The 16,834-nt window shown below is 42.4% G+C and overlaps 1 protein-coding gene across 2 annotated transcripts in view; it reads left to right on the top strand.

Moving 5' to 3' along the window:
• LOC147022823 (E3 ubiquitin-protein ligase pellino homolog 2-like) overlaps nt 1–16,834 on the top strand; it is a 238,815-nt gene that overhangs the window by 80,857 nt on the left and 141,124 nt on the right. For both annotated transcript variants that reach the window (XM_085887700.1, XM_085887699.1), the window contains exon 3: nt 6,163–6,292. In XM_085887700.1, coding sequence (XP_085743826.1) covers nt 6,163–6,292 — 130 coding nt within the window. The remainder of the gene's footprint in view (nt 1–6,162; nt 6,293–16,834) is intronic.

Below are 16,834 nucleotides of genomic sequence, written 5' to 3'. Positions count from 1 at the left end.
TCTATGACTGCTTGTTTGTTTGTTTGTTAGTTAGTTAGTTTGTTTGTTTGTAGGCACGATAACTCGAGAACGGAAGAAGCCACCAATGTCAAATTACACCACGCGATTCAGGAGGGTGATGGCCAGCGCTGATTAGATTTTGGTCAAAATCGTCAAAGGTCAAGGTCACAGTGAGGTCAAACATCCAAAACATTCGATTTTTGGTGGTTTGGTACAGAATCATCGTAGAAACTTCTGGTTTGCGTCGCTACCTTCTCTCGACAGCTTTTATTAGACAAGGTCAGAGGTCAAGTTGACGATTTCGTAAGTACCAGTCTATGACTGCTTGTTACTTCCGAAATCTTAAGATTTCGTAAGTATTTTGATGACTTCCATTTCTGTTTCTTTGTGTGTATGTTTGTATGTTTGTTTGTTTGTTTGTTTGTAGGCACGAAAACTCGAGAACGGAAGAAGCTACCAATGTCAAATTACACCACATGATTCAGAAGGGTGATGGCAAGTGCTAATTAGATTTTGGTCGAAATCGGTCAAAGGTCAAGGTCACAGTGAGGTCAAATATCCGATTTTTGATGGTTTGGTACAGATAACTCGAGAACGGAAGAAGCTACCGATGTCAAATTACACCACGTGATTCAAGAAGGTGATGGCTTTTGCCGATTATATTTTGGTTAAAATCGGTCAAAGGTCAAGGTCACAGTGAGGTCAAACATCCAAAAAATGATAACTCGAGAACGGAAGAAGCTACCAATGTCAAATTACACCACATGATTCAGGAGGGTGGTGGCTAGCACTGATTAGATTTTGGTCAAAATCGGTCAAAGGTCAAGGTCACGGTGAGGTCAAACATCCAAAACATTCGATTTTTGATGGTTTGGTACAGAATCATCGTAGAAACTTCTAGTTTGCGTCGCTACCTTCTCCAGAGACAGCTTTTATTAGACAAGGTCAGAGATCAAGTTGACGATTTCGTAAGTACCAGTTTATGACTGCTTGTTTGTTTGTTTGTGAACAGTATTACGGAAAAACTCCTTGACGGATTTCGACGAAATTTGGTCGAGGGATTAGGTATGGTCCAAGGATCTTGCTATTAGATTTTGGACTTGGTCCAAAATGCAATATGGCCGCTATGGCGGCCATTTTCAAAAAAAAAATTGATTTTTTTTTTTTTTGCATTTCTACATGTTTTAAGTGATTTCCAACCCCCCCCCCCAAAAAAAAATTGTTAGAGAAAAAAAAAATGTTTGCAACTTTTTTTTCAACAAAATTTCGATTTTATTATTTTTTTTTTTTTTTTTTTGCGTTTCTCCATGTTATAAGTGATTTCCAACAAAAAACATGCCAAAATTATAATTGCGGCTGATTTTGGAACTTCAGGTGGATATATCCACGTAAAATCAATTTCTGTCTCAAGGAATCGAGCTCGTTATGACAAATTAATTGAGTATGTAAAAGGGAAAGTTGCAAACTATAACTCTGTGAGCAATGTTGACGTCAAATTGAATGAAAAGGATATCAGATTCACTTGAATGACCTTGCAGTATTGGCGGCGGAGGTTTTGCACCTTACCGAGTTCCCTCTAGTTGAATTTTTGTTTTTGCATTTCTGCATGTTTTAAGTGATTTCCAACAACAACAAAAAAAAATTTTGTTCGAGAATAAAAAAAACTATTTTTCAACTTTTTTTTCAAAAAAATTTCGATTTTATTTGAAAAAGATTTGAATTTTTTTTTTTTGCATTTCTACATGTTTTAAGTGATTTCCAACCACTGAAAAAAAATTTGTTAGAGAAAAAAAAAAAGAAATGTTGCACCTTTTTTTTTTCAAAAAAATTTAGATTTTATGTTTTTTGGCATTTCTACATGCGCGTCGATCTAGTTTCGTTTATTCAATCGTGGTTCAGCAGAGTCTGATCCGGTTTGACCTACAATGAATAGGATATCAGGTTCACTTAAGTGACCCAGCAGTATTGGCGGCAGAGGTTTTTCACTCAACTGAGTGCTCCCCTCTCGTTTCTTCAAAATGTTCTGTCCATTGCTGTAATCGATCCTCTTTGGACAATAAAATATTTCCATCTTTGCTCTTTACTAAAACCGCTTTATTTTGAAACTTTCCTAGCAGTACTTTGGCAATCTGGTACAAGCTTCTGCTCTCATTTCTCCTCACTGCTTCCTTTGCTGCTTTCGTTTTTTTTTAATTTCTTTTTATTTATTACTTCCTTATCTTTATCTTTAAACCTTTCTTTCCAGACGTTGTCCTCTTTTGCTGAAAATTTTTTTAGACACATCGAGGCATGCTGACTGTACACGTGATGTGTGGCTGTGTCATCAGTCCTTTGAACACGAGAGGTTGTGCTTGGACAGAGGGCATAAAAGAAGTGCAAGACAAACAGCTTGTCAAAGTTCAGTTTTCCCCGGGACCCGATCTTGCTCTATGATGTGCCGGCTGTTGTCCTTTCTCACCTTCACTCTCGCTCTCATCTTTAAAGGCATGAGCACATTCAGCGAGAGATGTCCCACAGGTTCAACATTGCTATATGGACATTGTAGGTGTCTTTAGTTGGCATTCGTTAATGTGCTGATCCTGGAACAGAGCTCTTCCAAGCCTTTGACCAGCTGGAACAACACGAAGTGTCTTTTGTTTTGGGTGCACTACATCCACAAGCTTTAACTGCAATCCTTGTGGTAGTGCTCCATTCCATTCATCGCTCTGATTTCCTGTCGTGGGATTTGATCCATCCAGTTTCTTGTAAAAAAAAAAAATCTTCATGTTCAGTTGCTTCTCCAGAATGGAAGTCATTGTGACCTATGACCTGGTACATTTCCATCCTTTTTTGAATGAATTTCAGTAAGAGGCCTTGTCTCAACATCGTACCATGTCATCTTACTTCAACAACTCGGATGGTAAGTCGGTCAACTGTCAAAGAACCTCATGTACCCTGTCGGTTCAGTCATAAAAGGCCTTTCTTTATCTGTCTTACATTTGCCTTCCGTTAACCCTTCTGTATCGGAACCCACTGATTGCCTTTTGATTTGGAGTATGGTTTCCACTTATGCATACGGTCACTTCTGGCTGCAACCTGAAGGCATCACAACTCCTGAACATGTGACAATATTTATTTACAAATTATATATAACTACCTATTTATTGAAAAATAGAATGTTTGCATGTCTTGGACTATTGTGTATCTCATTCATTTAATATTTTTAAAACTCCCATCATCCAACTTCTTAAATTGTTTTTGTATTGTGCATTTCCTTACAATAATTTGCTGATAGTTGTGTGGGGTGCCATCCTTGAGGTTATTTGTGTGCTTTTGTGCTTGCATGTGTTGGTGTGTTGGCCAGGGCTGATACAAATGAATTTGAAGATATGCAAGTTGCATTTGATTCTGTCGAGGCTGTCGACTCTTATTCCTTGTCCCAGAGCGTTCTGGCCTCATTTCAATACATTGCCCCTCTTGCAGCCTGCACGCAGCCATCCTTATCTTGCAACATCCACTGCTTTGGCTGTGAAATTAACCAGGCATGAAAAAAAAAGGAAAATGAAATTCCTGTTTTGTCTCATTATCATGCTGGTTTCCTTTTGACGGCACGTCAGGCTAGGGAACCAGGGGAGATTGCTGGGCGAAGGTAGTTAGGGGTGGCAGGGACTCGTAATGTAATTCTGAATTTGACTGCACTCTAAGCATCTGTGGGGGAGAGCACCCCGGCGGTGCTCTGTAACGAGCCGTGTTGTGAACGGCCGGTGGGGTACGTGATTATCGGACAGTTGTAGCCTTATACTTGTGCTACCAAAAATGGTCTCTTACCATTTCCAAGTCTATTTGCTGATGCATAATTGGGCAGTGTTTTTATTTTTTGTTGGTATGATGACCACATCACCCTCTCCCTCCCTGCTTCATCCGCATGTACATATGTGCTCAACTGAACGTGTTATTAAGCAAACAACTACTGTATTGAGGAATTTGGGGGAATTTGTTGAGTACAGTTACACTGAGCAGCAGCATAACCACAACAGAAATATCTGCTGCATCTCTTGAACAATAAGTTTTTTTTCCATTGGAACGATCTCTACACCTTTCTATTTAAAATAAAAAAAATGATACCCACCATCGATGGTGCAGGTTTAAAGCAGAGCAGGGGATAGGGGAAAATGATTATTTGGGGTTTGTGGAGGGTTATTAGATTGAGTGGGAGATCCAAAGATGTGGAAGAGCATGAATGAGGATATAACATGTGGTTATGGCAAGCTATTTAAAAGAAGATTGCAAAGAAGCTGTTAAAATGGAGGATTGTAGAGAATTTTAATTTCTTTTTGTCCTCCTTCCATGATGTAGTCTCTTGATTTATATGATGGCATCATTCTTTTCCTCACTGAGCTACCTCGTCGGTACCTAGGCTCAAGGTGCTTCGGCAGATTGCTCTGGCTTCAGTTCCTGTGGCGTGAATTTATATATATTTTTTTCCTCTCTCTTTTCTACACTTTTATGTCGAGCAAAGGTTTTGCACACGTTCAATGTCTTTCAACTGCCCGGCGAGACGTAGAACGTGCCACGATGGCCATAAGTAGGCCCGAAAGCTGCCTTTGCATCGTCGGGAGATGGATGCCACGGGCTCAGTCATATTGGCCAGCACGTGCAGTCGACGGCTAATATACGACGTATGTGGCTCGCACAATAGATCTCGACTCCCCGAGAAAGCAGATTCAAAAAGGGAGAGTTACGTCGGCATCGTGAGACCTTGTTAATAAATAACTTGTCCCGTGTTGTTGCAGTATTGTCCTTTTTGCTGTTTTGCATTTTATGAACTTGGCAAATGCATCAAAATGGGAAAATTGTCACCTCAAAACATTCCAAAAGCATGATCTCTCGTTCTGCTTTTCAGCAAGATGTTCTCAAATTTAGTATACGAGTTCTTTAGGCGGTTGTTCTGCTTTCACTTTGAGCCTGCCGATTTCACTACTCCTTTATCATTCTCAGTCTGTGGTTTTTGCATTTCGGAGCCGAATCCTTTACTTATTCATTGCCGCACATCTTGCTAAGACTGCCTATAATTTTCATCTTCACAGTAGTGGCGTGTGATGGTGTTTCGGGATTGCCACACGAAATGGTTGTTTAGGCTCACGATGCAACAACTGACATGTGCTTTTACTTAAGCAAGTTTAATTTTTTTATGCCGGCGATTAGGCCCAGTCATGTGGTGCAAGTGCAGCTACTAAGGCTTATAATACGCATGAATGTGTTTGCTGAAGTTAACATTTCGACTGCAGTCAAGTTTTGTTTTTAGTTTTTCGTTTTTGTTTATTTTGTTTTTTTTTTAAAGTGGGATTTTATTTATTTATTTATTTTTGAGGGTTGTTCAAATCCCAATAGCCTTGTGTCAAAGTAAATGCAGGTCGATGCACTTTCAGTCCAGTTTTAATCTTGAAAATTAATTTTCATTCCTTCTGAAAGGAGCTTTGTTCCTCAAGTAACAACGCAACGCACTTTATTCCTTCGTTTGGATTCCCAGGGATAGACATGCTTCTATAAAAAAAAAGTGCCACCAGAATTGTCATTTGTCTCCTTACGGGGGTTTATTATTTTATTTCCATACAAGGAATGGTAAAAGTTTCCAATCTAAACGTTTGAAATGTCTTTGAATCGGTTGATTTGGGGATAAGGGGCTCGTGCCGATTTAAATCCATTTCTTATGCCTGCGTGTGTACGCGCGTCCGTGCACGCACATGCCCCGAATGCTTTCCAATCTGCATTTCCAATCTGCCATCCATTGCCATAGCTGTAAATCTGTGCAGTGCTTTTTTGGCAGCACATAGATTTCAGAAAATTGCATGGGTCCCTCTGCACTATTTCAAAATGATGAATGATGTCCAAGCACCAAAGTCGAAGTTTTTTTTGGTTTTTTATTCTTCCTCTGGTAATCTCTTGGTGCCATTTTCCTGTGCAACTGGGGAAACGTTGATGTGGACAGGTTAATGTGGTTTTCTGGTGTTTGCTTTGATGTGTGAACTTAACAAACAATCTAACCAGGTCAAAGAGATACCGGTACTTTCGCCACTTACAATTTGGGATGAGAGGGTTCGTGGTACTTATCTCGTCATAGTGGAACTTTACTTGGGCACTAGTTGTGCAAAACATATGACTGACTTGGGGTTTTACTTTCAGGTACAATGGCTCTCTGCCTGGAGGTGAGCGCGGGCGTCGGAAAAGCAGATTTTCTCTCTTCAAGCGGCCCAAAGCGAATGGCGTGAAACCCAGCACGGTGCATATGACTGCGACCCCACAAGCGGTCAAGGTACCATCCATCATGCGAGCGTTGCTTCTTCACGTGAATCCGCCATACCTTGTCTATCTGCTACCGATTATGCGTATTCATATGCTGTGCTTGATAAATAAATATTTTTCCTATATATATATATATATATATATATATATATATATATATATATATATATATATATATATATTTTTTTTGTCTCGTCGTTCTCACCCTCTTTCAAATACTCCTTTATTGCTTTCCTCACCTCCTTTACCCTCTCCTCATCCACCGACTAACTCTTCTTGTGATGGTAAAGGATCTGATTATCCCAGTGAATAGGACAACGGCTGTTGGGATGACTGGGCCGTAGCCGTGCCGTGTCCTTTGGATGTGTTATTACACTCATTGAACTCCCCGCCTGCGTTTCTTTGTGCGAGTTCTGACGGTCAATGACCGCCTCCTTTAAATCTACCTCTCTCCCCTTTGTCCACATCCTACAAATCCCTTTCTCGTTTCTCGTCGTCAAAACACACATCCGACTGCAGCGAGTCATTGGCAATCAATTCGATGTGGGGCCTTGTGTTAACTTTTTCATCACAATTTATTTGTGTATATTATCCATTCAGTCACTGCATTGGTCATAAAAGGAAGTTGATGGTGAATACTTTCCACAAAGTTTATAGCAGCTTCTATCTTCATATCGAATCACTCGTGGTTTAGTTTTCACCTGTATTTTCTTTTTCTATACAAGGGTCTAGGCTCATGGAGGAGGTAAATGAGAAAGGATGTATGTGCATCATGGGTGAGGCCATGATTTAGTGATGAGCCGCGCATTTGAAAGCCTGAAGTGCAAAGGACAAGACAATGGACATGGGGAGACGATTCTACAATGGAGGAGAATGAGGGGATGAATGAATCTATGGAGGTGGGAAGTCCAGGCTGATTTGTTTTTGATGGACTTGGTCCAATGGTGTGCTGTTACATCTCTACAGCCCTGCGTAGGTGTGCACTTTCAAATCAGCACTTTTATACGTTTCATTTCCGCAGCTTCAGCAGCATTAGATTGTGTCTTTCCAAATCATCATTATTCTCCAGTAATCAGCCTGAGCTTTGCTTATGCTGTTGTATAATTATTATTGTGATCAAGTGGACTTGGAAAACCTTGTGAGCAGGTAAAGATGCTCAGTTCAGTGGAATGTGATGTGATCATGATTGATGCAAGAAACAATTCCATGCAACTTGATTGCTAACTTTGAATTTTGACATACTTCCTCGCAACCTTCCCCCTCCCGCTCCTACTTGAAACTTTGATCGGATTTGTTGACTCCAAGCTTGCTTGCACCACACGTCCTCGAAACAAATTGTGTTAAACTGCACGGCGTCTGTGCGTGCCTGGTACGCTGCTTCGAATTGCTTGTGCTGATAACGTGAGCCATTCCTGCTTCAATGCTAATTAGGTTTTTTTTTTTTTCTTTCTTTAAACCAGCAAAACAACCAGGACAATTTCTTCGTGATAATGGCGATGCAAAGGATGGAGCCTAGGCCTCATTGGTGTGAGCGTTTTAATATATGCATGCGAGGCCATCTGTTGGCTGTACTTAATTGCACTCTCCATCTGCACTGGTCGCTGTTCTCTCTGAGATTGTTTGCTTGTCATGCCTTTCACAACACTCAGTAAAAAAAAAAGTGAATATTTGGGAACATAACTTCTTGTTATACTTTATTTGAATGAGCAGTTGCTTGAGACTCTAAGGATTATTGACTTGTTGGAGGATGGTTTTCTTTTTGTTTCTTTTTTCATTTTAAAAACTTTTTCTTTCAAGTCCTCTGAAATGGTTTCACTAATTTCAACAATTGCATCGGTTTAGTTTTTTTCTGCTTGTCTGGAGCCATTTCAGAACTCCCATCGTACATCGACTAATTGTCCGCACAGTGTGGCAACGCTGCTCTTTTAGTTTCTTGAGCGAGAAGAGGTAGCGCACAGAAAACGAACCCAAAACAATCTGCCTGGTGCGAGGTGGTCCATAACTGGAATTTGATGCTCTATCAGAAACCGGCGCAGACATCGCAGTGTGCACTATTGTATTCTCAATCGCTGCAGGACTCCATTCGTCAAGGTGATGGTGGCCAATTGCCTCTCAAGAAGCAGGCAGTTTTGGTTGTACGCGGTACTGCTCGACCGTATTTCCAATTTAAGAGGCATATACATATCATCCGTAACACGAGCAGTCCAAGTTTGACATCTCGTATAATAAAAACTGGAGACACTGGGCCATGTGGTTCCACAGAATGCATGGTTAGCACACATGGTCCTCCCAAATCACACAGGGCAGACACTCTATAAACACAATTTTTTTGCAGTTCGCTGCATGACAAGAAATATTTTTGACTTTTTTCTTTCCATACTGTCGGCTTTTCCGTCTGTGTTTCGGTCCGGTTCCACAGATAACGGATTTTGGGTAAAGTTCTCGCATTTTGTGCCATCGTAGTAAAGGACTCAGCATATTTGCACCGTGGTGTTTCTTTCATGCATCTTCTGAGAAATGTAGACACAAGGTGAAAACCGAAGGGGGTTGTCGGGGTGTTCAAATTGGGCCAACATATGGTCGCCTGTTTTTGTTGGATTTGCTCCATGCTGACTCTAATCCTCTCTTAATTCCTGTCTTAATTCACTCCACAATGCAAGGCTGCATGATGGGCCAAATACTCATCAGTCCCACTATGCCGGCTTGTTTTGTGTGGGATCCGATGGCACTTTGGCTCGGCTTGTGGTGTGTATTGTTTGCTCTCTAATGGTAGGATCTTTTGTGGTTATACAGTAGAGTAGTGCTTCCTGCGGCATTTTTGTTTGTGCTCTTCTGATAAGCTTGTGGTTGGGGAATTCATTGGAAAAATGGAATTGATGTCCTGTGCCTGCCATTGGTGCATTTCCTTGTTGTCTCATTGTGTCATCTACATGCCAACATCTGTGTTCAGAAAAAAAGAAAACCTTCAAGTATAGTAACTGGAACAAAACATTAATGAACTGCTTTTATGCTCTTTTTGAGGGAACAGAAACTCTTGGGGTTATATCATAACAGTACTTGTGCTTTGTTGTAACTCGATTACATTGAGGAAGCTTACACAAAGTGTGATCATATTTACATCCTCCACCAAAGGTGGGCGGAGGTTATGTTTTCACCCTTGTCTGTCTGTCTGTCTGTCTGTGAGCAGGATAACTCAAAACGTTATGGACGGATTCAGATGAAACTTGGTGGACCGACTGGATGTGTGACGAGGACAAATTGATTCGATTTTAGTGAAGACATGGATCTGGCCTATTAGTGGGATACAAAATGTCAACTGTTCAGTCTGTGGAGGTATGCTCTCTACCGATTGCCGTTCTAGTTAGTTTTATTAATGGTTATCCATTTGTGAGGTGAGTGGGGAAGAAATTGGGGATCAGCAAATGCCTTATTGTCCAATGACAAAAAAATATATATATTTATTCTTTTAACCTCTCACGTGACACTTCCTGTAACCACTTTTGTCGAACTACCAGCTTCCTTCTGCGTTTGCCGATCCTAATTCACCAACATCTACACGATTTTTCTTCAACCTTTCCTTATCCTAATCTTACATAATCTTTAGCAGAAATAATTTTTAAAAAGGTCTCTTAAAATGTTACAACTTCCTCTTTCACAGTGTGGTTTGCGGTATTGCATCATAATTAGCGACTCTTCTTCCTCTTCCAAAGACTTTTCAATTCGACCTTTCCTTCATCCCGTGTCTGAAAAGTCCCGCTGTCACAACGTTTCTTTTCTCCATTTTATTAATTATCCTTTATTGCATCCCTCACGGAATGTCTTTAATGGCATCTCTGACTTTAAAATTTTTTTACATCCCAGTTTGCAATGCATGTTCGTGTTCCATCAATCGTCCTTTTTTTCCCAACTTCATTGCCAATTCACCCCACATCCTTATATCTCCCTCCTCCTAACCCCTCACCTCATCTCCCCTCTCCTTACCCCTCCCATCTTTCCCCTCATCCTACCTCCACTCTTAGCAACTCTTCACTGTATTCTGCTTCAGTATCAGCTCCTCCTCTGTTGTCTCAAAGTGTGTCGTGTTCTAACATCTGTGGACTCCATTCTAACTGAACAGATATTTCACTCTCAATCAGTACACTCATCACCACAAACATGTTCCTTCCTTCCTCTCAGCACACCCCCCCTCTTCCCAACCCCTCAAATCTTGTATCTCCCCCTGCCTGCTCCCTTCTTCACCATACCTCTACCAAGTCTTATGCTTACCCTCTCCTCACCTCTCCCATTTCCCTCCTGCACCTTCGCTGTGTCTGCTCTCATTGTCTCCCCTCCCTCTCACCCTCTCAAAGCAATATTCACACTTTCCCCCTCCAAGCTTCCCTCCCACCTTTCTCAAAAACTCCCCCCTCACCCTTCTCACTACCCCTTCCCAAAGTTCCCCCCCCTCACATCCACAACGCTACCTCCTTTCCCTACCCTCTCTCTTCTATTTTATCACTCCACCTCCTTCAATCTTCAACTACCCTCTGCCCACTCTCAAATTGCTCCCCACTGTACCTCAACCCATCACCACTGAGCCTTTTCTCCTCCTCATCCAGCCCTCATTCAAAGAAACCATCTCCCCTAGCTGTTCTGCAATGCCCCCACACTCTTTGAACAAGCCTCCTTCTCTCAATCCCTCCCCCCTCGTCCTACCCTCTCCCTCCGCTCCACTCTCCTGCATCCAAAACCCCCTCCCCTCCCTCTTCCATAACTGTGTGGACCTCAAACATCCAGGGCCTTTGCTCAAACCTGACAGATCTTTCCATACAGGTTGCCACTGACAAACCAGACACAATCTGCTTAACAGAAACTTTCCTCCTTCAAGATTTCTCTGACTCCCTAGTATCTCTCCCTGGTTACTCCCTCCTCCAGTGTGACAGACCTGAGTCTCGTCCTGGCGGTGGAGTTGCTCTCATCATCAAAAACTCTATTCCTCATTCTACATGAACTGCCCTCTCTCCCCGACACCATCAGGAATACCTCTGGCTACGGCTTCCCCTCCACTCCCACCTCGTGTTTATACATGTTGGTTGTATCTCCACCAAACAATGATTCCATTTACATCTCCCTCTCAGAAAATATGGAGCAACTTCTATCCTCTCATCCGAACTCTCTCTTCCTCGTATGCGATAACTTCAATTGTCATCATGCCAGTTGGCTGGGTGTGGGTACCTCTCTCACCTGCCATGACACTTCAGCAAAAGCCTTCTATGACTCATTGTGACTGACACAATCTGTCAACTTCCCGAACAAGATCTCAACCAATGGTACTCCATCTCTTCTGGATCTAATTGTGACAAATTTCCCTGAAAATATCTGCTGTTCTTCCTCCGCTCCAATCGGTTCATCTGACCACATGTTTGCGAAAGTAGACATCTCTCTGGCTGTTATTAGAGAACCACCTCAGCACCGTCGAGTGAGGAATTTCACTCAGGCCGACTGGCAGGGACTTCAACAGCCATCAAACTTCGAGACTGGTCTCCCAATTCTACTTCCTCCAACATCCACTCATCCCAGGAATTCTTTCAAAGAAACCATCTCCATATCCATCTCCATCTCCATCTCCTCCCGCCTTTGGTACACTGAAGCTTGTGGCGAGGCAGTTGTCCTGAAATAACTTGCCTTCGCCTCATGGAAGGCTAATCCAACTGAAGGCAATCTCAGTTCCTTCCACAAAGCTCGGAACAAGTGTGTGTCTACCCTCAGGAGAGCCAGAAAACATCTTTCCAATCTCAAGTCTGAGCTCTCAAACCTGTCTCCCTCCTCCAAATCCTGGTGGCATCTAGGTAAGTCTGTTTCTGGTGTATGTTCTCCCTCTATCCCTCCCTTGCCTCAAATGGTCGCACTGCTGATACGGCACGTGAAAAGGCTGAATGCCTAAACTCGATGTTTGCATCGAAATCTTGAGTCCGAAACCCATCGCTTTCTGTACCCACCTTACCCAGTCCCACCCAACTGTCCTTGGACTCTGTGTGCTTTTCTCCTGACAAAGTGGAGAGCTTGCTGTCAAACCTCGACTCAGATTCTTCAACTGGTCCAGACAGCATCAGTCCATGTGTCCTAAAAACATGCTCTGCTGCTCTTGCTCACCCTCACTCTCTTCTATTCACCCTCTCATTTGCTCGAGGTCTCGTGCCATCTGCTTGGAAATCAGCAAACATTACCGCTCTGCATAAAAAGGTGCAAAAACAGATCCCTGCAACTACAGACCAATCAGCCTTCTCCCAATCATTAGCAAGGTTATGGAATCTATCATTGCTTCAGACATTAAATTTTTCCTCTTCTCCAATGGCTTGATTTCCGATCATCAATTTGGATTCAGACCCGGTCACTCTACCCTGCATATGCTGCTTCTGCTCTCCCAACAATGGATGGAGATCCTCAATGCCAGACATGAAATCAGAGCCAGCTCCCTACACATATCTCCACTCATGACTCACAGACGTCCTCTCCTGTCACAGCCAATGTGTGGCCCTTAATGGAGTTCTCTCATCCCCTCTTCTTGTCCAGGCTGGAGTTCCTCAAGGCAGTGTTCTGGGCCCTGTTCTTTTTCTGCTTTTTCATCAATAATTTCTGATCCTCTGTAAAATCCCTTTTATCTCTTTGCTGATGACTCCATCCTCTGCTGTGCCATCTGTCATCCCTCAGCTCAGCAAGCAGCAACCTCTTCGCTCTCTGCAGTTCTGGATAAAATCACAAGCTGATCCAACACTTGGAACGTGTCTTTCCATCCTGTCAAATCTCACGCTCACTATATCTCTCCGAAAGGACCACCTGGAACCCCCAGTCAAGCTTCTGCATCTCGCTATCTGCCATGATCTTTCCTGGGAAAGCCACATTTCCAACCTACCTCCAAAGCCAGTCACCAATTGGGAATCCACCGTCGTGCAAAGTCCTTCCTCGGCCCACCTGGGCTCCTGACCACATACAAACACATACAAAGCTTTCGTCCGCAGCTGATGGAGTGCTGCTCTCCTCTCTGGACTGGTGCTCCTCCCTCTTACATTTCTCGACTTCATGCTGTGGAAACCAAGGATGGTAGGATCAATGGTATCTTCCGCGATGAGGCTGAGTCTTTGGGTCTCTCACTCTCTCACCGCGGGCAAGTCGGAGGTCTTTCTGTCTTCTACCATCTCCTCTCCAGCCCCCCTGCTCTGTCTGAGATGTGTTTTCCCCCTCTCCCCCGCCCATATTTATGTGGGGCACTCAAGGTCCGCCAGCAACCCCCTTCTGGTAAGACTTCCAAAATCAAGAATCAGCCCACCTTCACTCTTTCATTCCTCTTTTTTCCCACCCTTGGAACAAACTCCTACACTCTCTTCAATCCCATTCTTCCATCCAGGTCTTCAAAACAGCTGTTCACCACCATCTCTTATCTTCCCCCATCCAAAACCACGGTCTTTTCTACCCCCGTTAATCCACCCCAAACCCACCTCCTTCAAATTCCCTGCTTTCCTTCCTGAAAGTCCCTGTCGTGTCCATCTCATTTACCCCATGTACCCCGACCCATCCCTCTCCCTTCCACAGATCTCCTCATGTCTCTGTTCTCCACTGTTTTTTTTTCTTTCCCTCTCTCACCCCTCTTGCCTCCTGCTCCCCTTTTTGTGCATTCTGTGTGTTAGCTCTCATACGAGCCTCGACAGTGTATGCAAATATGAATTAATTAATTAATAAGCCACTGTCCGATGAAGGAAATGTCTTATTTTCCAATGATGAAGATAACCCACTGTCTAATGAAGGAAATGTCTTGTTGTCCAATGATGAAGATTTGTTTAGACATTTTTTTCTGTTAAATATGAAAGGAAGGCATGGAGTAAACGCCATGAGACAGCTACCCTTTATGGAATGACGCCTGACATTGCAGTGGAAGTCGTTGGCAGGCAGACAAAGGCTTGTGTGACGTTCCATTGTCACTCTCAATCACCAAATTTGAAAATTACAAGGTCACTGCTGCCATCGGGGGGAGTTGTGGTCGGGGTGACATGTGAGTGCTGATTTCATATCCCTGAGGGTGGCTTTGTTGTAGTTTCTTTATTCCCTGTCCTCCTTAAAAAAAATGATAACACCACAAACCAGAAATTGGAGCTGAGATTTGTTAGGCCAATACATTAGTCCAAATACTCAATTAGTTTGAAAGATGCTCCAACATCTTTATCATCCACAGGATTGAAGAACAGAATTGGCTTTACCTTTACACGTGGCATGAGCATAACGATTAGTGTGGCTGTCGAATGGATCCGGCCCAGCGAAGCTATTCTCGAACACGCAACCTGTTGAGCTATTTTATTCCTTCTATTTCTTTTTTTCTTTCATATTTTTCAAGTGCCATTCATTGGGATAATTTTTTTTACTTTCACACTTAGGTGGCCCTTTAAAGGATCACGAGAACTGGCGATAAATGTTGCACGTTTCTTATCCAATACTCTCCACATAAATACATCACTGATAGAGTGAGTTTGGAGACATGAACTGTTGAGAGAGGGATGTCCAAGGCCATTACAGACGTACCAACAATTGCAATACATTTGTAATCATTACTGTACTCCAGTTTATAATGTTTATTACAGTAATGCTATGTTCACATGGAAAATTTTGTTCTAACTAAATACAAAGTGTATTTATGGAAGGTACTATTGTAAAGTTTTGGACTAGGTAATCATTCTCAGACCATGGACTGTTAGACAGCATCAGCGGACCATGGATGGATTAAATTCATGTAACCACAGCTCATCAGCATTTGATCCAGCATAACCTGCTATCTGCGGGCGCTGTCTGTGGCGATTATATGTCTTCGAGCAAGGGTTTCCAGTGTTTGCATGGTTTCTCGGAATAATGCCATTTGGCCTTGCCGCTGAGGAATATTGGATGCCTGAACACTCCACAGGTGATAATATATATGAAGGATGCACATAAAATGAATGAACGCAGTGGTAATGTGCACCTCTGCATCCGCCGTGATTTATTTTGTTCCAGTCACGTGGTTGACTACCGCACTAATTTGTGACACCTCCTACTTCGCTACCTCCCTCCTGACCCATATTAAATAATTCCATGTGAATGCCAAAACCAATAATAAAATTATCGTAAATTCAGTTTATGTATGGTTTGGCTGTGGGAACTCAACATAATTGTCGAGTACATTTATGCACGACACACACACACACACACACACACACACACACACACACACACACACACACACACACACACACACACACACACACACACACACACACACACACACACACACACACACACACACACACACACACACACACACACACACATATATATACAGTATATATGAACTTTTTTTTGTAGGAGCTAAAACATAGAACCCATCAGGACAGAACGAAATGAACAGCAGAAAGAGAAGGGAGAAACACACCAACAGCAGGGTTGATGGACAAAATAGTGGTTTTGGATGGGGATGATCTGAGATGGTGGTGTACAGCCATCTTGAAGACCTGTAGGGAAGAATGAGATTGAAAAGAATGTGGAAGTTTGTTCCACAAATGGGAAAAAAGAGGAACGAATGATTGGAGGTGAGCAGTGATCCTGGATTTTGGGAGTTTCATCAGAAAGGGGTTGTTGGTCGACTGGGTGCTCCCTGGCCACCTGAGGGTAAAAGGAGGGGTGGTTTGGGAACATGGAAAGAACAGAGTGTTACGAATATATTTTATGACCTAATCTTACCAATTGGGGTCTTTTTGGACCCCAACTGAAAAACTGCTTCTCCTTCTTGCCTAAGTCAGCTTGGCTGCCGGGTAGCTATCATTTTGTTGCGGTGCGACTATGCCGCTAATGCTGTGCCCCTATACCAGTACACTGGTACTCATTTCGCTGACCTTGGAAGGATGACAGGCTGAGTCATCTCCACCTGGTGTTAATTCAGTGGCCAACGGGGCTCAAACTCAGGATCCTAAGATCCTAAGCCAGCCACCCTAACCACGAGCCAATGCCAGGTTAAAAACCACTCAATTTCACTAAATCTGCCAAAGTTTCACACCAATGACTAAAACATGGTGTTTTATTGATAAAGTATTTTTTTATTGATGAGTTTATTTATTTTATTGATAATAAAAATAAACAAGTAGCGGTACTTTCAAAGTACACTGCTCCCATGCAAAATATATAAAAAACAAATCCTCCAGCACGCAACATCGCCATGGGCCCCTTTGACACATGGAGACAGAATTGGGAGGGAGTGGTGTACGATAATTGATTGATTAATTGCATAATTAAAATGATTAAATAATCGAAAAGTAATTAATTTCTTAATCATTTGGTTAATAGCATACCTCAACCACCAACCACTTTCATTTGAATCTGTGACTTTTAGAAAATTAAGTAATTCATTGAAAATTAAATAATTACTTTATCAATGAATTAAAAATGCCCTTTACAGCCAAATCACTTGGTCACTGTCATGTCCAAATATCAGCTTCCTCACTGAAAATGTGCCTGAGATACTGCCAGGATGAGAAATAAAATAAATGTCATTAATAAA

The sequence above is a fragment of the Eptatretus burgeri genome, chromosome 7 (genome assembly GCF_056783735.1).
Source record: "Eptatretus burgeri isolate ZD-2024b chromosome 7, Ebu_testis_v1, whole genome shotgun sequence".
Lineage (NCBI taxonomy): Eukaryota > Metazoa > Chordata > Myxini > Myxiniformes > Myxinidae > Eptatretus > Eptatretus burgeri.
Note: the sequence above shows the minus strand (reverse complement) of the source record. Positions and strands in the feature narration are given on the sequence as shown.